The sequence below is a fragment of the Drosophila ficusphila genome, unplaced genomic scaffold (assembly GCF_018152265.1).
Source record: "Drosophila ficusphila isolate 14025-0441.05 unplaced genomic scaffold, ASM1815226v1 contig_197, whole genome shotgun sequence".
Lineage (NCBI taxonomy): Eukaryota > Metazoa > Arthropoda > Insecta > Diptera > Drosophilidae > Drosophila > Drosophila ficusphila.
The window spans coordinates 7310180-7331174 of record NW_025064091.1 but is presented as its reverse complement, the minus strand read 5'-3'; the positions used below and the strand labels follow the sequence as shown (position 1 = coordinate 7331174).

At 47.5% G+C, this 20995-nt stretch overlaps 2 protein-coding genes across 5 annotated transcripts in view; both read right to left on the bottom strand.

Annotated features, from left to right (window-relative positions):
* Positions 1-44: 44 nt before the first annotated feature.
* LOC108098033 (E3 ubiquitin-protein ligase UBR1) lies at positions 45-13027 on the bottom strand. Of its 2 annotated transcripts, XM_017200688.1 has the most exons (12): positions 12911-13027; positions 11852-12304; positions 7942-7959; positions 7531-7650; positions 7075-7409; positions 6256-6594; positions 5505-6186; positions 4283-5441; positions 4106-4217; positions 3916-4044; positions 2413-3847; positions 45-2340 (listed from the first exon to the last, which is right to left on the bottom strand). In XM_017200688.1, the coding sequence occupies exons 2-12, from the start codon at positions 12027-12029 to the stop codon at positions 1262-1264; spliced, it is 5586 nt and encodes a 1861-aa protein (XP_017056177.1). In that variant the 5' UTR covers positions 12030-12304; positions 12911-13027; the 3' UTR covers positions 45-1261. The 2 variants fall into 2 exon arrangements, with proteins under 2 accessions (XP_017056177.1, XP_017056178.1); XM_017200689.1 differs by lacking the exon at positions 7531-7650.
* A 269-nt stretch (positions 13028-13296) lies between these two features.
* LOC108098064 (inactive dipeptidyl peptidase 10) overlaps positions 13297-20995 on the bottom strand; it is a 95988-nt gene continuing 88289 nt past the window's right edge. For all 3 annotated transcript variants that reach the window (XM_017200754.2, XM_017200755.2, XM_017200753.2), the window contains 7 exons: positions 20852-20946; positions 20696-20781; positions 19563-20183; positions 17733-18890; positions 17113-17307; positions 16897-17057; positions 13297-16714 (listed from right to left, as the gene is read on the bottom strand). In XM_017200754.2, the coding sequence (XP_017056243.1) occupies positions 16368-16714; positions 16897-17057; positions 17113-17307; positions 17733-18890; positions 19563-20183; positions 20696-20781; positions 20852-20946 (2663 nt within the window). In that variant the 3' untranslated portion in view covers positions 13297-16367. The remainder of the gene's footprint in view (positions 16715-16896; positions 17058-17112; positions 17308-17732; positions 18891-19562; positions 20184-20695; positions 20782-20851; positions 20947-20995) is intronic.

Here is a 20995-nt window from a genome sequence, read left to right as displayed (position 1 = left end):
AGACTACCAGCAAATTAAAAACCTTCCAAGAAAACAAGCACAGCTTTGAATATCACTAAAATTTTGCAAACTGCATTTTAATTCGGTTGTTCATTTCCGTTTACGATTTATCATTTTATCATTTTTCGAGAACATTTTGCTTTGTCTTTTTACTTGAATTTCACATACATAGTCGATTTTGTTGTTTGTTTTACAATACATAAAAAGAAATATGCGTGTTATGTATCCATAGTATATACGCTCGTTAATATGTAAATATATATAGTCGTATAGGGTGTTAAGTATATTGATCAAGTAAATATGATTTGACTAATTTTACTGTGTTCCTTGGGTTCGAGTGAGATGGGGTACAAAAGCATGGGTCTGAAAGAGAGAATAGGAAAAATAGTGTGTGTGTGTGTGGTGTGTGAGTGGTGGGTGGGTGAATGGTTTACTGGACGGAGGGGGGTTGGACTGGGAATTTGGTAATTTTTATGGTGCAGGAAAGGGCAAGAAATTTCGGACATTCACTTAATCTGTATCAATATTTTTCTTTACACTAACTAAATGTACAAGATAACAAACGCCAAAATAGGACCTCAACATGGTTAGGATCGGCACTCAAAGATCGGATCTAAATATATATACATCGAGGGGGCCGCGAGATATAGAGAGAGAGAGAGCAGGACAAATGTGGATATTTTGCTTTTATTTTTACGTACTTTTCTTCCCTAAGCGCATGCAAAAGAGTCTAACCTAGTCGTTATATATTTAGCATATGTGTTTTATATATATATATATAACTAGAGGAGGGCGCTGTGCCACTCAAACTATCAACAAGTTCTCTAATGTTAGCTCAAAAAAAAAAGGTAAACTCATATTAATATTATCATCAATTAATAGTTAGAAGAAAATTATACAATCGTTATTTTGGGTCGGGTGCCGCTGGACAGGACTGCGTGGGGGCGTAAACGTGGATGGTGGGGCGGGATGTGGTGTGGGAAGTGGTGCAGGGTGTACATGGTGTGCTGGGTGTGCTGGTGCGTGGATGTGTTGGGGCTCCTCCAAAACGGATAAGTAGTAAAATGCTTAGACATATAAATATAGGCTCTCCTAATGTTAGTATGTAATAATCACATTGACTGCCGCCATTGCCTGTTCGCCGCCTGCCCTCATCAGCTCCCTCCTCCTCCTCCTCCTCTTCCTCTTGCTCCTTCTTCTGCTTAGCTTCCAACTTAAACTCCAACTTGAACTCCTCCTCCTCCTCCGCTGTATCTGCGGACTACATGTGATGCCACTGTGTCGCCATCACATTGGTGTTGTCGTTCAGCCGGGCGATCTCCTCGTGCAGCCCATGGCCGAGCCACTGCAGGAATATCCGGCTGTAGGCCGCCTGGCAGAGTCTCAGCGGATTGCCGCGCCTCAGTCCCATGTCCGTCTCGCCGTACTCGTCCAGGTACGGCGGCTGAATGAGGCAGCCCTTGCCGCGTCCCAGGTACACCACCTGGCAGTCGCGGATGCGCAGGAAGATCCCCACCTCGGCGCCGCAGGCGTGGGCGTGGTGTGTGCACGCCCCCACCGACATCTTGCCCAGCTCCGGCTGGCAGCAGTAGGACTGGCCGCACAGGATGGCGCCGCAGATCAGACACATCGTCGGCGTCTTCATCTCCTCGCGCTCGTTGTTCGGACAGAAGATGTCCGAGACGCTGTTGATCAGATCGCTGTAGTCGTCGTAGAGCGGCTGCAGGCGGGGCAGCGGACGCAGGCAGGGCTCCAGCTGCAGCGAGCGAGCACCGGCTTCCGGCTGGAGGCGCTCCTCCACCTCGCGGTCGATGTGCGGATGCGAGGCGAACGACTGCATCAGCGTGGCGAACACCGTCTCCATGTCGAAGTAGACGCCCAGCCGGGGATCGAGGCCCAAATACTGGCACATCAGCTCGAAGCGGTCCGGCTGATCTGTGGGAAAGGAGTCCGGGAAGTCGACGTCGGTGAGGCAGCGGTAGAAGAGGCACGCGCAGCGCAGGAACGAACGCATCTGCCGCTGCACATACTCGATCAGCAGGGCCAGGTGGTGCGGCTCGCAGGGTATCACCTCCTCCACGGACTGCTTGTACAGCTTGCTTCGCTGGAGCACTCGGGCCGGGATGTTGTAGCGGCGGTAGAAGACCACCATGTTGTCCCGCACGCGCGACGGCAGCTGCTCCACGTACGGCAGCTCGGCGAGCTCGTCGTGCGGCGCCCGCTTGGCCTGCTCCTTTTCCAGGTCGAAGCAGAGCACCGCCTTGGTCAGGTGCGCCACGAACATCGTCTGCAGGATGTAGAAGTCGAACATGCTCCCACTGGGCACGACTGTTTGCGAGGCTGTAGGAGAAGGCAGGCAAGTTTGTTATTGGAGCTACCCTGCAAACGATTCAATTCACACAATTCACTCACAGTTCCACAAGAGGAGGTTGTACACGCCGAACTGGAACGTCACCAGCAGGCGGAAGCAGTCCCACTCGAGCACGCTGTTGCCCTTCTGGTTGAAGACGGTGTCCAGCAGCTGGTCGCACTTGCCCACCTGGAAGCGATGCGCATCGGCGCTGCGAAGCGAGTGCTTCGGCGGCTGCTCGTCCGTCCACGGGGAGGCGGAGAGCAGGGAGCACGCCCGCACCAGGTTGATGGCACAGCTCTGGCTGCGCATCGGCAGCTCGGCCTTGAGGGGCTTCTGCGACTCGAACAGAAAGATCTCGAGCGCCTGCAGCGTGTAGCTGCACGTGTCCCACAGCATCGGCACCAGCTCGGAGTTCTCCGGGTCCACAACGCTGACCGCGGGCAGGTCCTTGAGGTGCGACTGCTGGCTCTGCGTGAGCAGCGCCTTGCCGAGGAAGGCGGCCACGTCGCTGTAGCGCTCGTGCAGCTGCGGCATCCACTCGATCAGCTGGATGCTCCGCTCGAACTGCGCCTTGTCGCCGACGACGCCCGACTTGTGCAGAATGCCCTCCAGGGTCGGGAACGGGCACATCTCCTCGTCCTTCAGCGCGGCCCACTCGGTGGCCAGGGTGCGCATGATCTCCATGAAGCTGTCCGGCGGCAGGTAGCTGCTGTCGCCGACCGCGGGCGTCGGCGGCGAGAAGGTGGACAGCGACTCGATCACCGGCAGCACCGTGTTGCTCAGCGTGCGGCAGTACGGGCAGTGGAACTCCACGTTGGCCGGCTGGCTGAGCGCCGCGCGGTTGCGGTGCGGGCGCCGCTGCTCCTTGGTCTCCTCGTTGGTGTAGTACTCCTGCCAGCAGCTGTAGTGCATCACGTGGCCGCAGCAGCTCATGTGCAGGGCACTCGGCCCGTTGCGCATGTTCGGCGTGGTGAAGATCACGCGCGACGTCTGGACGAAGGCCGAGCTGACCAACGGCGGACCGCTGCGGCTGATGGCACAGTTCTCGATGCAGAGTATGCACTTGAAGTTCGTCTCGGTGCCCTGGTAGAAGCGGCGCTCCGGCCCCAAGCAGGCCACCTGCGGCTTGAGCGCCACGGCGCCCTGCTGCTCCTCGTCCTCCTCGGAGATGTCCTCCCACTCCATGGGCCCCGCCGGATTCTCGCCCGCCTCCTTGTCGCTGACCGCGAACAGCTCGGCGTTGCTCTTCATGAACGACTTCTGGGCGTTCTTCATCTGGGCCATGATCTTGGCCCGACGCTCGGCCGCCAGGCGGGCGCGCTCCTCCTTCTCCTGGCGCACCTGCTCCTCTGAGCTGAGTGGTTGATCCTCTCCTCCTCTATTGCCCTGCTGCGAGCCACTGGGTCCCGCTTCGCTGTCGGCAGGCGCCTGCTTGGCCTGTAGCTCCTTGTACCGCCTGATGGTCCACAGCACAAAGTCGCGATGCGCCTCCAACTGTTCAAGCCGGTTAAGGTGGCTGATTAGCTATTGGTTTCTCCAAAAGTCTGATCTGATTGACTTACCCTCGAACAGCGGGCCAGTTCGTCCAGCTTCTCCAGGATTCCGTACTGCTGCGAACGCTCGTAGAAGCTCAGGAAGGGATAGTGATCGCTCAGCTCCTCTTGGATGGCGAAGCCCAGCAGGTGCAGAATCTAGAATGGAGCAATGGAGAATGAGAGTTCGGGAAACAAGTAAAGATGTTAGTCAACTAACCTTCTGGAGATGCGATTCGGTGAAGGAGCGGCTGCGCGTATCCAAGGCGCGTTCCATAATCAAGGTGCAGATGCTCAGGAACACGTTGCACTGCAGTATATTGGCCATTGATCTGTAAGCTCTCCACTCATTAGTATATAGAGTACAGACAGGTTATTAAGAAGAGCGTAAACTCACGTAAACTCCGGTGTCAGTTGGGGGAGCATTGGCGGCGGACAGCAGACGAGCTCCTTCTTGGCCTTGCGCCGCTCCCGCTGCAGCTCCTCGGCCTTGGACTTGTCCTCCTTGGTGTAGTGGTAGAAGTAGACGTTGAACTCCTCGAACAGGTGCTCCTTCAGCTCGTAGACGCCCTTGCTGTCGACGCCGACTGGTTTCTTGAACACGGCCACCGTGTTGATGACGTCCTCGAAGATGTTGTCGCTGTTCCCGCTATTCCCGTCCGGCAGCGCGCGACTCAGCTCCGAATGGGAGTAGGACTTGGTGCACAGCAGCTGGATGATCTCCTTGCGCAGGCGGTCCTCCTCGCTGACCATCGACACGCCCGGCATCCAGCGCTCGCCGATGATCACGATGAGCAGCTCGAGGAACTCGTCGATCATCGACAGCTGGCGCATGAACTCGTCGTCCAGCGGACTCTCGGCCAGCATGCTCTCGTAGTTGTCCTGCGCCCAGGCGATCAGGTTGAACTTGTTCAGCACGTGGATGAGGAACTCGTTGCTCTCCATCAGCGAGGCGCCGATCTGCAGGCAGACGATGTCCCTGTCCAGCATCTCGACGCGACAGCGCACATTGCGGTAGAAGTAGAGCTGGTGCAGCAGCGAGTAGCCGTTGCGGCGCCACATCCCGGCGGCCACCTGGGCAATCATCGCGTGGGTGCACAACACCGGCTCGATGATCTCGCGCGGCGTCAGCTTCCCCGCCAGGCCCTCCATCTCCGACTGCAGCAGGTCGTAGGTCATCCCGTGGGCGCCCAGGTGCAGATAGATGCCGGCGTAGAAGCGGGAGAGCGGCAGGTGAATGGACACCGGCTTCACGGAGACGTCGTACATCAGGCAACTGGCCACATGGCCGGCCACGCTGCGCGCCTCCGTCTTCTCGCCGGCCACGATGAAGCTGTTCGTGACCAGGGCACGCACCGTCATCTTGTAGAGCTTGCGGAGCAGCTTCACATCGCTGGCCGCCCACTCGATCACCTGCGAGATGGTGGTGGCCAGCTTGATGTGCAGATTGAAGGCGCACTCCCACTCCGGCTCGTAGTCCATGTGCTGTCCCGTCTGCCTCGTGATCGACTCCATGCCCTGCATAACGTTCAGCACGCGCATCAGAGCGCGGCAGCCTGCAAGCATGGATACAAATGGGTCTAAATATGTAAGTAAGCTAGCTGGGCAGATGAACTGACCTTCTAGGAAACCACTCCGCAGATCGTTGCTCAGCACGTCCGGCTTCAAACTGAGCAGATAGCGCAGGTCGTACAGGATGTAGTTGGCCCGCTTGAAGAAGGTCAGGCCGGCGGTGTTCTTGCTGAAGTGCAGCGTCCGGTTCTGAATGAACTTCTCGATGGCCACGTGGTAGAACGTGTGCAGCAGCTTGTTGAAGATGCCCTCGTGGGCGATCAGATGATGGGCGATGCTGGGCACCGTGAACAGCTGCACGCTGAGCGAAACGATCGAGAAGGCGTGGTCGTGGTCGTCGCTGATGAAGTCCTCCACAATGGTGGCATAGCGACGCGAGAACTCCTGGGCAAGGACCATCTTGTTGTCGTACTCCATCAGCATGCCGGAGATGAGGAGGCGGTGCCAGCAGGTGCGCGCCGTCTTCCACAGCTTGACGTCGTGCTCGAGGATGTGGCGGATGCAGAAGGCCTCCTGCTTGCGCTGCACCAGCTCGGCGAACGTCTTGCGGAAGAGGTAGTGCCGCACGAGGAACTCCTGGAACCAGCCGAGCAGCTGCAGGGCGAACTGCTGGCAGGCGACGGCCCGCACGTGCAGCACCGATGTCCTCAGCGATTGGTTGTGCCGCGACGTGGACAGCAGGGGCGGGATCATCTGGTTCTCGATGGCCGTCTTCAGGTTGTTGCACTCCTAAAGCGAAAGAGAACAAATGGAGTGAGTTACTGCAAAGGCAGGAAAGAAATCCACTGGCAAGCTCACCTGGAAGGTATCGCACTTGACCACCGCTCGACCCTCGCGATCGATCGCCGCCACAATCTCCATGGCGTCCTTTCGGCTGCACTTGGCGATCTTGGTCAGCGTGTTGATGACCTGGTCGAACGTGTGCGACTCGTCGTTGTAGAGCACCGTGCAGTACTGGGCCCCGTCCACCTCGCCGCCCTCCTCCACGTTCCCGCCGTCCAAGCACTCCAGACTCGAGTTCGGCTCGATCTCCAGGTAGTTGACGCAGAAGGCGAGGATCGCCCCGAAGCAGATCTCTGCTCGCTCCCGCACCGCGTCGGTCAGGATCTTGCTCTCCAGTGGGTTCTTGCGATTTGCCTGGCCAAAAGAAATGGTAAGTATTTGGGATTATATAAGAAAAGTATTCAAACATTTTAAACTGACTGCATAACATTCTAACATAATTTGTGTAGAATTTAAAAAGGAAAACAAGTTCTACTATATAAACTACTTATTTTGTTATAAGATATAAACATAACGTTTACTGCCTGTTATCATTATCTTTCAACGATCATTACAAATTACGTTACTTCAATAAACACTGACTTTAGTAATTCAATGTAAAGAAGTGAGTAATAAATTTACTATCGTATTCGATTTCATCAGAACGAAGTGCCAAGTGTTATTAAGTATGCACATTACATTTGTCAACTGGTTGGTAAGTTGACTTTAAACGAGAATGAAAAGAGTGATCTTTCTATACCTTTTAGGGAATGCCTTCTTGGGCACTTCAGGTGGTTATACAGATTCGTTTGGTAGGTTGGCTGTGTGGGCACTTAAGAAAAAGGTGGTACTGACCAGATGCAGCTGGCAGTAGTGATCCTTCTTCCAGGCCTCGTCGTCGCCGCAGTCGCAGCAACCGCCGCCGCCGGAGGTGGACATCTTGTACTTGTGGAAGCGGTGCGCCGATCGCTTGAAGCAGTTGACGCACAGAACGCAGGTGGGATCGACGCCGCACTCGCGGCAGCTGTAGGTGGGCTCCCCGTTCTTGAAGACCTTGCCGCAGACGGTCGCCGTGTTGCCCTCCAGCCGGAGCTTCTCCAGAGCGGCGGTGGGGTTGTCGCCCACAATGAACTCCACCACCAGGTCGATCAGCTCCTCCTTGGCCAGCGCCTCTTTGAACATGCACTTGACTGCAAGAGAGATTGAATCGTTAGTTTAAGTTCCCACAATGCAAGCGGTTCGATGGAGGGATGATGAAAGCTGGATTGTCAGCCTTGCCAGGTGGGATCTCCTGATCCTGTTCAGACTTACTGGAGCCGTGCATATTGTGGCGCTTGCTCTGCTGCAGCTGCTTGACCTGCGACACCACGTTCGCATTGAAGTAGGTCAAGCGGAAGGTCTCCTGCACACGCAAGGCATCGAAACTTGAAACTGCATTAAGCCCAGGATTGCAGTTGGGTTGGATTGGATTGGATTTGATTGGAGTGGGGTGCATTGGATGGTTGGATTGGGTTTGATTGGAGTGGATTGATGAGTGATATGCGGGGGATGAAGGCTTGTGGTTAGTACGGCGACATTGTGCGGATCGGTTAAATAGAGTATTGTGTATCGAGTTTCCATGGGGTGTTTGGTTTTGGGCTTTGGTTTTGGTTTCGGTGGGATTTTAAATGTTCTCCGTTTGGCAGTCTAATCGGCAAACTAACAAGTGTGTCTTATACTTACGGGTAAGCGTACTGGGATCTGAAAGAATACAAAATATTTACAAGGATTAGTCAAATGATAGGAAATATCGTTAGATTTTTGAATAATAAACGTGATTATCCTAGCATAGTCTATACAAGTTCTTTTCGATCTATGAAGTAAATCGGAAGCATTATAGAATGCAAATATAAGGTACAATACTTTGTTGGTATTGGCCCAATGGATAAATGCAGTTATAGACGGCCTAATGGATTTGCTAATTGGGATTATAAATAAACAAACTGACTAATGTGTTGGTTAACCATTTGTCATCATTTTTTTATTATGGCTTTTTAAGGCCGTGAGTAATGCAATCGCGAACATAGCCAGGCTGAAATATCATTCAAGTCTTTAGAACAGGTCGAACCGCACCGCATGGCGATAACGATCGTGATCGTGATCATGATCGCCACTACATATAATGGTATTAGGGTTTGGCGACCGCAAAAGAGAACCGGAGACAAAGATGAAGAGAAACCTTCGGCCAAACGAGTTTTCGCAAACAAATGAATTCGAGACAGACAAAACTGATTCGAAATCAAAATGAAAATCGAATGCAAATGCAAAGCGAGAAAATCAAATGCAAACTATGTACAACTACAATAAATGCAGTTCAAGGTCGTCGCAATCGCTGTAGAAAACTCTGCAGCGCAGAATCGAAATAGAGAGCGATAAGTTTGCAATACATGTAATCTATTATCAGGGCTATCAGCAAAAATAAAACAGCACATCCGTATCTATCTACTGCCTACAAAGTCTGCAATGCAATTTAGTAGATAATGATAGTACGGAAAAGTCCAGAGTGCCCATTGCTATATAGCAGACTTTAAACTGCAAGAGCAACTTTTATAGATCATATATAAATTTAAATGAATTTAGACAAAATAGGATTTTTAAGCAGCGATTTCAGAGCCAATTTTGTGCTTTAGTTTTTGATTCTAATAGAATATTATGGCTGTATTTCTCTTATAAAAATTGTTTAAATATTATTTTGACCTCGGCCAGGTATATATGTACATATGTAGGTGTCTATATAAATGCATATTAAACTGCGTGTGCGTCAGTTTACTGAGGCGTAATAGACTGGAACAAAGAAGAAGCCTGGAACGGGAAATAAAATTAAATAAAATAAAAGAAAGAAACAGAACCGAACCGAACAGAACTGGACAGAAAAGAAAAGAATCGAACTGAAATGCACTAAATAAAAACTGAACGGAGCTGTCAAGAGTGGAGAGGAGGAGCACCCAAAGGAGGCCACCTCATCGGCCCCTGAATCACAATACATTATTCGGGAGCGGGAGCAACCCACATGCAGTTTTACAGCAAAGATCAGCAGAAAAGTTTTCTCCTTCTCAAGATTTAAGGTTTAAGGCAAGGAAATATCTAGACGGCATCGAAAGGTGATTGAATTCAAAATTTATACAAAATTTAAACGGAATTGAACTTAATTGCACATATAACACGATTTTCGAGAAGCGTTTTGTTTCGAACAAATAAATCTGTGTAATTATGGCGTTCATTTAAATAAATTTGACATGAGCATGCATTCCGATTTCGGTATCCACTGTATTGTACATTTTTCGCCACCAAAAAGAAACAATACAAGAAATTTAAAGGCGCCCCAAATAAAAAGATGTGTGGAAAGAGCAGAACGAGAGCGCCAACGATCGTTATGAAGAGCATTTTTGTTTTCTGCAAGGGAGGTGGGCGATCGACCTTATATAAAATAAATCTCGATAGACACTGGCAGGCACCCCTGTGGAATATAATGTGTGGGTTGCTTTGCAATTGCCAATCGTGTCAGCTGAGTTCTCCTCATCATAAGCAAAAGCGGAAACAGGAATTGAAGGAAATGGAAATGCTTTCCTAAAACAGGCATGCGAAATCAAGCGCTCAGTTTCGAATAGTCAGAGAAGCCAGATGATATCGCAAAAGCTGGACACGTCAGACGATTCCGAGTGCAAGGTCTCTTTCCTTTTTAAATACGCAAGGGGACAAGATAAATGCAAGTTGAATAAACCGTCTCCAAATGCATCACTCGTGTATATTTAAACTCTCCTCTTATCAGTCATCATCCGAAGTCTGGTGTTTCGTTTTCTGTTTTCTGAGTTCTGCGTTCTGTTTTCTGTGTTGTGGCGCATCTGTCCACCTCATCGGCTTTCGTCATTTGCATCAACATTTCTGTTTAGCGATTGTCTACGGCCAATTAGACACCAGGCAGATATCAGCAGGAGCTATATATATGTATATATAGGGGCTATATAGCTATGGCAACCGCAACAACATCGGTAGCCATGGCTCCACATGTTTGGCGGCTGATAAGCGCAGAAAGCCGTGAAAAGAGTAAGAGCCCGATTAGCGAAAGCGGAGAGCAAACCTCGTTAAGGGAATTTGCGTGAATTCGTGGGGATTACTGAATGAACGGATCCACCAGATAGGGAAGTAATTATGCATTCCTAACATTTAAGCTCACATTCGCAGACATATGGTATCTTTATTATTATAATGGATATTCTGCTTGCTTCACCAAAACAAATTTAACAGTCAGTTATTTCGATAGTTTGCTTGACATTTTCTTGATTGGTGCACAGCTGCTGCACCCCACGCCCCGATGTCCGTGTTTCCTATTAAATCAATATGTTATAAACAGAAACTCGACGCCAAATTAGAAGTGCCACAAACGCTTTCCCAGATTCTCCCAATTTGTTTGTTTGTTTCAATGGTAGCGCTTTGCCTTTGGCTTCGGATAATATTAACTTCTGGCGGAATGTGGTGCAAACGGGTTTGTTTACTTATAATATTTGTTACCAGGCCAGGCTCTTGGCTTTTGTTAAAACAACATGCATACACTTGGAAAGACATCGGAGACACAAAATGGTCTTCGTTACAATAAGTTCAAAATGAAGGAATTTCAGTGTGAATTATTATCTGGGCATTATATTGTATTATAAAAGAAAACAAAGCAAATACAATTTTTTTGTAAAAATAGTTTGACTATGTATGTATATGCTCCTCGTTTAATTTTGTTTAGTGTAAATAGTTGTTGGCGTGCATAGAAGGCGAGACAGGTAGAAAATCGAGAAGGTGGACAGGTGGGAGGTGGAACGAGGCGTTGCCCGGTGAGCAGTGCGAGGTGGTAAGGTGGGGGGTGTGGGGTGGAAGGTGGGCTGGTTGGCAAACTTGGAGAGCCAATTGGAAGGAAAACTTGGCGCAGCAAAACACGGCGCAGTACAAAAACAAATTCGCGGAAATGCGAAATAGACAAAACGTGAGAACAACAACAAAATCAACAAAAGCGTGCAGTTGTTGTTCAATGGCAATAAACAAAAGCCGAAAGCAGAACGAAAATAACACTAAAACACACGACGAATAATGATAATTCAAGAGCGAGAGTTTTTAATGGGATTCGGCCAACACATCACACCCCCACCCCCACCCCATCGATTTGGCGCTATGCTTGTGTTTTAGCCCCATTAGCTGATAAAAAATATGGAACATTTAAGGTTTAAAATATTAAGTATACGTTGTTTCCATTCTTGTTATCACAACATAACTTTAGCCTTTGTGTATTACATTTCTTATCCAGATTTTCATTCGTTTTCTTTTTGTATCTAAATAAAAAACAGCTGTTTAAAGTAAACTCTTTTTGGCGCATTAGCGTTTTTATATGGCTTATCAGTAGTTTTCTAAGATAAGGAAGACAATACATAAATAGGTGGGTTACTGTCAATCGCTTTTAAAACAATGCAGAACCCAAAGTTTTGATCTAGATACAGCTGTATTCCGAACGCAATAACGCATCTTTCTGGCCAATGACCATGGCTATATATATAGATATGTATGTACAGTGCACCATATAATGCACTATCATCTGGAATTGAGGGGAACTCACCTGTCTCCGTAGCAACCGACTGGTACTCAAAGTATTTGGGCGCCTCGCGCTTAAAGAACTCGGTGAAATCGGAGCGGGTGAGTGTGCCCGCCTGGCCCTTGAGGCGCCACTCCTTGAGCGGCGAACTGCACTCGGCAGGGGGCGCCACCACGACGTCCTCCATGTCGTAGCGATCCATCGTTGCTCTCGCTCGCACTTGCACTGGCTCCTCACACTCGGTCTCTCTCTCTAGCTGGCCCCACTCTCTGTCGCTCTTGGTCGGATGGCAAAAACAAAACAATTGCAGCGAGTAGCGGGTGGAGTATATGTGCGTCTAAGCCGTCTCTTTCTCGCCTGCGCGTGGGTGGCTTGTTTTGTGTCCTTGTCCTTGTTATTCCTGTAGTATTTGTTGTCACTTTTGTGTTCTTTGATGCATTGATTGTTAATAATTTGCCTAAAAGTTGCAACCAAAAACTAAAACAAAAAAGGATACGTGAATGATAACGAATCAAATTGCACTATCTTATTTCGATTTCGGATTTTCGTTCGGGGGAGCTCTACACACGCACTAGCTTCTAACAATTTATTTTAACAACTATATAAAGTTCACAATACTGACAATCGGAGCAAGGAGGATTTAAACAAAACAAAGACGCAGTTTGCAACTGTTGCTTTGCACTTTATTCTGTGTATCAGCCATGTGTCGTAGTTTTTACATTTGGTTTTTTGGCAGCAAAACAAAAACAAAACGAGCGAGATGGCCAGCGTGCAAAAGAGAGAGGGCGCATGGCAGAAAACAGAAAAAAAATAGAAAACAATAAACACACACACGCTCAAACTATAGTTTCGGTTTTATTTTTATAATAATCGTTTATTATCAACGGGTTTCGCTGTGTGTTTGCCTGGCACCTCGAAAATCGCTTTTCTTTTCTTTATTTTTCACTTTCCGAAATCCACACACACACACTCTCACGCCAGCTGACGAATTGAGCAACACCGCACACACTCGCACATCCGCATACACACTCGCGTTTCTGCGTTTCGCTTTCGATTTCAACCTTTCCCCAACTTTGCACGTACTTTTCGTTTTCCTGTGGCTCTAAATGTACTATTAATTTGGACTCGCGTTATTGTTTATATTTTTAACTGCAGAACGGAAATTGTCTGCTAATTTCGTAATGAAGACAGTGTTACCAATCGTTGCGTTCGGAAATATACTTAAGTCATTTGTGCCTAAATTTGCTGGTATATCGGGTTCCTACACCAAACGATGTGGTGCTTGTCTCGGATATGCTGGTTCGGGTCTCCGATAGCGAGTAGACTTACCACAGTGACGGGTCATAGTTGGCAACGCGGTTTTTGGTAAATAACCGTTAAGCTGTTATTTAAATTTAAATTTTGATTTTAAATATTATTTTGGTGTGCATCCCCCAAAGCCTCCCAATTCCAAACAACTATTTTCCATCTATTTTGCATACACACAAAAATGTCTTTATTGTTTCGCTTTTTTGTTTTTTAGTTGCTTCGGTTCTTGTTGGTATACTTGTGTTTGGTTTTTGGAAATACATAGTTTTGCTTCTTTATTGCTAAATCTACTTGGATTCGGTTTGTTATCGTTTTCGGCTTGAATACTTTATGCTGAGATGTTGTCTTGAAACCAAATCACTTTTAAATACTGTCCAGTTTTTGGTCATTTCTTTTTTTGGTTGTGGTTTTGTGTGGTTTTTGGGCTTAACTGAAAAATAGGTTTTCCTTCGTTTCCTTTGTACTTTAGGGAAATGAGTTGTGTTTCGTATTTGTTGATTTGTTGGTTTTTGTTAGCTTTGCGTTTACACTGTTTGGTTCCACGTAGTTAATGGCTTTTTCGCTCTGGTAGCTTGGAATACATTAAATTCTGCCTTAGCACAATTACATATATAGTTTTCCTTTAGTTTTTTTTTTATAGAATTCTTGTTTTAAACATTTATAAATATGCATTTATCGTTATTTAAGTTTAACATTTATTTACTCTCGGGTCTGTATTGGGCATTTTCTTTGTATCGTTTTGTTTTCTTTCGTTTTGTTTGTTTTGTTTTGTTTTCTTTTGGTTTAGTTAACTTGGGCTTAAGTGGCTTCGACCCCTCTTTGTGTACAACATTTAAAGCTTGACTATATTGTTTTTTATCTGGATTTCTTAGTTTAAGTTGGGTTTCGGAAGTCGGGGGCCTTCGTTGGCCGCTCTACAATAAAATTTCGCTTATTGACGCAACATTTAACACCTAGGCTTCTGACAATTAAATCCCATTCCGCATTTATGGAATTCGTTCGTTTCTTCGTTCCGTTAATGTTAATGGTAAAAAAATCTAAAAAAAAATGTTTCGCCATTTTTTTTGGTTCTCGCTAAAGCACACCTCTATCCCCCCCTCAATATATAATCCCGATCCAATGCGATCGGTTTATGGGGACTTTGCAAGCCTGGGACTTGTCTTTAGTGTGTGGCACAATCTCTCCTCCTTTGACTCTCAATATATTTAGATTAAAAATTAGGTCTGTATCGGCTGCTAGACACCTAAACTCCTGGAAATACCCTGTATCCACGCATCGAATGTTGGCGCTGCTCGAATGGATATGAGGTTTAAAGCTTTTGCACACCGAAAGTCGGGAGAGAAGGAGGTTCTATCTAAGCGGTTCGACTGGAGTACAGGGTATTTTATAGTCGCCTACTCTCGACTATCACAAACATTCAATGGGCGTATGGTAAGCTGTGGGTTTACTCCTTCTTCTTCTTCTTCTCTGAAACTACTCGCAAAACTTGTTGGCTATTTAAAAGATATATCTTCCTCCTTCCTTTGGACATGAGTTACCATAATTGTTTCAATTTCGGCTAAGCTACCGCTTCCGTTTTCCTTCTCATTTTCGTTTTCGTTTTCGTTTTCATTTTCGTTTAAAATTTAATCGTTAATATATACAAAAAAAATAACGTTCAGTCAATTATAACTATATGTTTATACACATCGAAACGAACACGTAAAGAAACAACAATGAGGCCTAAACAAATTACATGACACACACATATCGCACTGTATTTGGTTTGCCTTTAGCAATTAGGTTTGTCCCCTACATCTGTATCCTTACGCCAAGGACATCGACATCGACATCGACACCTCACCGCCTCGTCACCCCCTTCGCACCATGAGTTTGGTTAATTATTAAATACACATATGTTAATAATCAGTCGCATAAATGAATCACCTTGCTTTGGTTTTGCTTCCCTATTCCCCTCTGTCTCGATAATCATTCACACGCGATTCCCTCCGGCAAATCGGTAAGTTCAAATCATACTAAGTTTTCAATTTAATATAGTCGGATGTTGCGACTAAGTTGGCTGGTATCCGAGATTTTACAAGCTTTGCATTTTGATTGTAATGAAAAAGTGACTATTTTGATTGGGAGTACCTGCTTCAAATTTGTGTATTTTGAACAGATAAATTATAGATCAGTACCGACATTCCACTTGTTCTCCTAAACTGTATTTCTTTATAACCAAAAATAACAATAAATTTATTAAAAAGATCTGTAAATCACTTCGATCCTAGCTCTTAATTAATAATTGAATTATTCTGTAATTTGGTCTCAAGCAAATATTTTAAACATTAAACTATATTTTTTGATCATTTCTGCAAACGATTTATCCTTGTCAATACTGATTTTAAAAGGATGAACCCAAAAATGCCTTTGAAGAACCAACTCTGGCACACTAACAGACCTTTTCCGATTTTCACTTTGGTTATAAACTTGGTGAGCATTTGAAAGGATTCTTCACTTTATCCTTTAAAATAAACTTAAATATATAGTACTGAAGTAATACACTTAGAAACCATTAAGTATAAATAGATTTTTAAATTTAAAAAATTAAAATTAAAAAGTACCTTTGGTGAAATAACCAAGGTGGGTATTAACTTATGGTAATTTTGTGTGTAAAAGCAAAGTGTAAATCTGGTTGGCAAGTGAAAAAGGGATCGGAACTGTCCAGCTGGCACACACATACACTCACACCCACACACACACTGACACACGGAGGACTCCTGCGGGAGCGGCAGCGGCAGCGGAATCGGGATCTGGATCTCCATCTCCATCCGAATCCTCATCCAAATCCAAATCCAAATCCTCATCCAGATCCCCTTTAGTGCTGGAGGATGCGAGACTTCTGGGCGAGCACGGCCTCCGACTGGTGGAGCCGGCGCTTGCTGCTGTAGTTGCACAGCTTGCCGGCGACCTTGCTGAGGGTGGTGGCCGTGGAGGAGGTGATCAGGTCGAGCGACTGCAGCCGGTTGTCCAGCTCGTCAAGCGCCGACAGCGAGGCGGTCGTCGTGGTGGCGGCCAGCAGTGCGGACAGATTGCTGCCGGCGGCATCGGGATCCGCATTGGGATCCGCATCCGAGCCCGAATTGGGATTCGAGTCCGAGTGCGAGTCCCGGGCGGGTCCGATGGCGGTGTCGATGTCGCTGAGCTGGTTGGCCAGCGGATCCTCGTCGTAAGGATCGTAGGGGGGTCTTAATTATTGCTTGAACACAAACAGACCCGTGGGGTCCCACTCGTTGTCGTCGACGGGGCCGAAGCACTCGTCGAAGTACCACTCCATCGTCTTGTAGACGTGGCTCAGCGACCTGGCGATGGCGTGGTCCTCGTCGGGGTACACCTGGTGCCGGAACTTCACCTGCTGCTCCACCAGCGCCCGGACCAGCATCAGCGTGTGCTCCTGGTGGACCAGCGTGTCCGCGGTGCCGTGCATCAGCATCAGGTTGCGCCCCTTGATGTTGCCCGCCTTCATGGTGAGGTCCGCCTCCTGGAGCGCCCGCAGGTAGTCGCCCTTCAGCGGGATGTAGCGCTCCGTGAAGAAGGAGTCTGCGGATGGGTTAAGGATCAGTTAGTTTTGGAGTTTGTCAAGCGGAGAAAATGTGGTAGTTGTGAATAAATAAGAATGCCTTCTGCAAGGGTATACAAATGATGAGGGATTCATGATTACCGGATCAAGGAAAACGATTTCATAAAAGGTTAATCCAATTATTAAACAAACTAATACTCACAGTGGAATCCAAAGTTGACAATGGGATTGATGGCCACCGCGCACTGGAGCACCTGCTGTGAGTCATCGATCAGCATCATGGAGGAGGCATATCCCCCGTAGCCCCAGCCAAATGCACAGATCCTCAGGGGATCGATAAACTTCAGGTTGTCCCGCAAGTACCTGCAAAAAATGCAATGTAAGATTGGATAACCTGTAGCCTCAACCATTTGCTTACGTTAGGACACCCAGTTGGTCCTCCACCTCGACGGTGCCCAGTTTGCCATGGACCTGGGTGCGCAGCAATTCGCCCTGGAAGCCACTGCCACGCCCATCGATTTGGGCCACAATAAAGCTGCGCTGGCTGGCCAAGTACCAGTTCCAGTCGACGTGGAAGCGCTCGGTTACCAATTGCGAACCCGGTGCGGCATCTCTGATTCGTTCGTGAATTATACAAGGAAATAATAACATAAATATAAATACCATTTACTTTTCTTCTCCTTACAAACATACAAATTACAATTTATATTAAAATCCTTTATTTTCTATTTATGAACAAGAAAGATTTGCTTGAAAAGGACTTTCAAATTTCAAGTTAGAAAGGTTGGAAAAATCTATGTTAAACCTAATTCAATTTCCGAAACTTGGAAAAGCTGGTATGCAACTTTATTATAGGACTAAAAACATGAAGGAAAATACCTTCCCCATTGAGATAATATGATTTTTGGCCATTTTATGCAAGTTTTTCATAAAAAAAAGTGCGAACAAATGGAAGAATCTATTTTTTCAAACAAACATTTCGATGAAATTGAATTGCCGAAATGAAAAAAGCTGGTATTGTTCAAGAGATAGACTCACACGTGCAGGACGAGCGGGAAGGCGACGTCCTCCTCCTCGCGCATTCCGGGCGGCAGGAAGAGGCGCACCTGGGCGTGGAAGCCGTGCCGGATCTCCACGCTGAAGGTGCGCGACTGCGGAACGGCCAGCTGGGAGAGCCGGTGGCGCAGGACGTCGCCGGCATTCAGCACGTAGATCTTGTCGTTGCTGGCCGTCTCCACCAGGTAGACACTGGGCGCCTCGGGACCCAGGCACTCCTGCACGTAGTAGCTGTAGTCCTGGCTGAACTGCACCCGGTTGAACAGGCAGTTCTTGGGTATATCGTACAGGCAGTCGTCCGGCTCCAGGCGCGCCACAATGTCCTCCCATCGATCGCCGCGCTGGGAGATCCGCGCCCGGTGCAGCCGGTACGTGGACTCCGTGTTGTCGCAGGTGAGACAGGTGGGCGGACTGGAGGTGATGTACGTGCGATTGGACTCGGTGACGTTCAGCCTCAGGTTGATCTTGTACAGGTGCCGCTCCCCAGGTCGCTTCTCCGGCGCGGCCATGAAGTAGACGATCTCGTGCGGCTCGTCCCAGCCGACGATCTCGGTGACCTCGAAGCGACCCATGGTCAGGGGGACGGGTCGTCGGTCCAGCGAGGAGATGAACACCACGTGCCGGTAGTGTCCGTGCTCGCCATCGCGCACAGGAAGCCGCTTCAGCAGGTAGCCGCCGTTGCTGATCTCGTGGGTGGTCTGGCCCTCCGTCGCATTCGCCTGGCTCTCCGGGGGCACCTCCTCCGGAGCGGGAGGGATCTTCGCCTGCTGCCGCTGCAGCTGGTTGCGAACGGAGAAGACGGGACGCTCGGCCGGCAGCACCCAGCCGTCGTTGATGGTCACCTCCGTGTGCACCGCCTGGCAGTGGAAGTGGGGGGCGCGGCAGAGCACCGTGGTGGCCTTGGTCTGCTCCCGGTTGGTCACCGTCACCGAGAGGTCGCTCGGCGAGGCCCAGGTGAGTCCGCCCACGTAGCTGCCGTTGGCCAGCTCCGCGGGCAGCCTGATCTGCGTGGGGAATATGTACTTGACCACGGCGAGGTTCGCCACGTTCACCGTCACGTTCGGGTTGCGGGAGCCCGTCTTCGGGTAGCGCTGGCTCATCACCGCCGGGTACTTGATGTCGTCGCCCATCCAGGTGTACCTGAAAGCACACACATCGAGGATATTAAAGAGGGTACAACTTGTGCATTAACAACATATTATTGTGCCATTGATAAGCTTGATTTTAGTTTAGTTTTGGTACAACAGAAGTTTAAAGGGATTTTCCCTTTGATACTTTTAGGGATTACCTTTATAACGCTATAATACCCAATTGGATCTATAGTTTCAATTAACAACATATTATTTTGCCATTGATAGGATTATTTAGTGTACAGAAATTAAAAGAGTTTTTCCATCTGATACTTTTAAGGATTACCCTTTTATCGCTATAATACCCAATTGGATTTATAGTTTTTTAGATTATAAATAATATATTATATTGTGAGTGCTTTAAGGCATTATTGGGTATTATTGGGTATTAATTAAGGCATTAATTAAGGCATGGGTATTAATTAAGGCATTATTGGGCATTATTGGGTATTAATTAATTAATTAATTAATTATGTATTTAGACTTCCATTTGGCATCTTTAAATTTTTAAAAAGAGTTTCTAAAAATGTAATTATGATAATAGAAGCCTACAGTTTAATTTGATTTTAAGCTCTCACCAAAAGTGACTAATTATTGGTGGTCTTGTCATAATATCAGGTGTTTTCATATGACCTTCTCTTTGAATAATATTATAGATTAGTAATACTGTAGCTCCACTCACTTGTACTCGTTGACCTCGCTGTCGTTGTAGCTGAGGAAGGCCAAGTAGAGTCCGTCCGGGGAGAACTCCATGCTGCTCTTCCTGCTCTCCAGCTCCGGCACGTTCTCGTACATCCAGTCGGGCACTCCGTTGAAGACCACGCCCCCCGTTCCCTGTTCGCCCTCCGCGGATTCCAATGGGGATCCAGTCTGCGTTATCCGGCAGACGAGTTCGCCCTGCACCTTCGGCTTGTAGTAGATGTCGTTGTGGTGCACGAAGGCGATGGCCTGGTTGAGCGTGTAGCCACCGGCCTTTCCATTTGAGTTCGTGGCGGCGGTGGAACTGGAGGGGGATCCCGCCGCTCCTGCCGCCGCATTCGCCACGCCCCCGTTGGCCGCCCCCGCCAAGCTGTTCAGGATGATGCTGCCACTGGGCAGCGGAGCCATCGTGGTGGAGGAACCACTCAACGAACCACTCGCAGAGCCAGTAGAACCACTAGCACCACTGGGTGGTGGGGCTGCCAGCGGTGGAGGCGGATTCACGGGGGCCCACACAACGTGCTGGAGGCGTGGCGCCTCCGCAATGTTCTCCGTTGGTCCCAGCGGAAATGTGTTGGCCGTCTGCACCTCGTACACGTGATGTCTGTCCAAGAAACATTTAATAGTAAAACAAATGCGTATACAACAATTATATATATAGAAATAACCAAAAAATTAATTAAAACTAATGCGTATATAACAACTACTTACAAATAACCAAAAAATTAAATTTAGAAGACATACACGTGATATCTGTCGAAGAAAACATTTAAGATTATAACAATTATATAAAAATAACCAAAATATTAAATGTAGACGTGATGGCTGTCCAAGAAAATAGAAAAATATTTAATAGTGTAAAAAAATGTGTATATAACAATTATATAAAAATAACCATAAAAAATTTTATTTAATAAAACCATTAAAAAATCAACCAAAGAAATTGTTCAAATAGTTTTAAAAAAATGTAAATAAGTCCGTACACAGAAATGAAAAAATCTTTTAAACAGAAGTAAGTAAACTAATTATTATAATTATACAAATAAATTAAAGAGCAATTGTTTGGTAATCGAACCAGGGAGTTAAAAATGATAACCACTTTAAGGATAAACCCACCTGGAGCCCTCGCCATTGGTGTCCGACTGCAGGAGCACGTATTTCTGGTCAGGGGCCACAAGAAACGATTCCGCATTTAGCTGGCGCTATCGAGTGAGTTTACATAAATTCATTAACTAAATAAATACGATTTCCAGCTGCAAAATGAAAACTTACGAATGTTGAATTGGTCATAAGAATGCGTGTGGTGAGATCGGCCATATTGAGTATGGAAAGGCCGCCCGTGGGATCGCGATAAATGAGTTCACGACCTGCGGGAAAAGGATTTCGATTAGGATGATTGGGATGTGGGATGGAGGA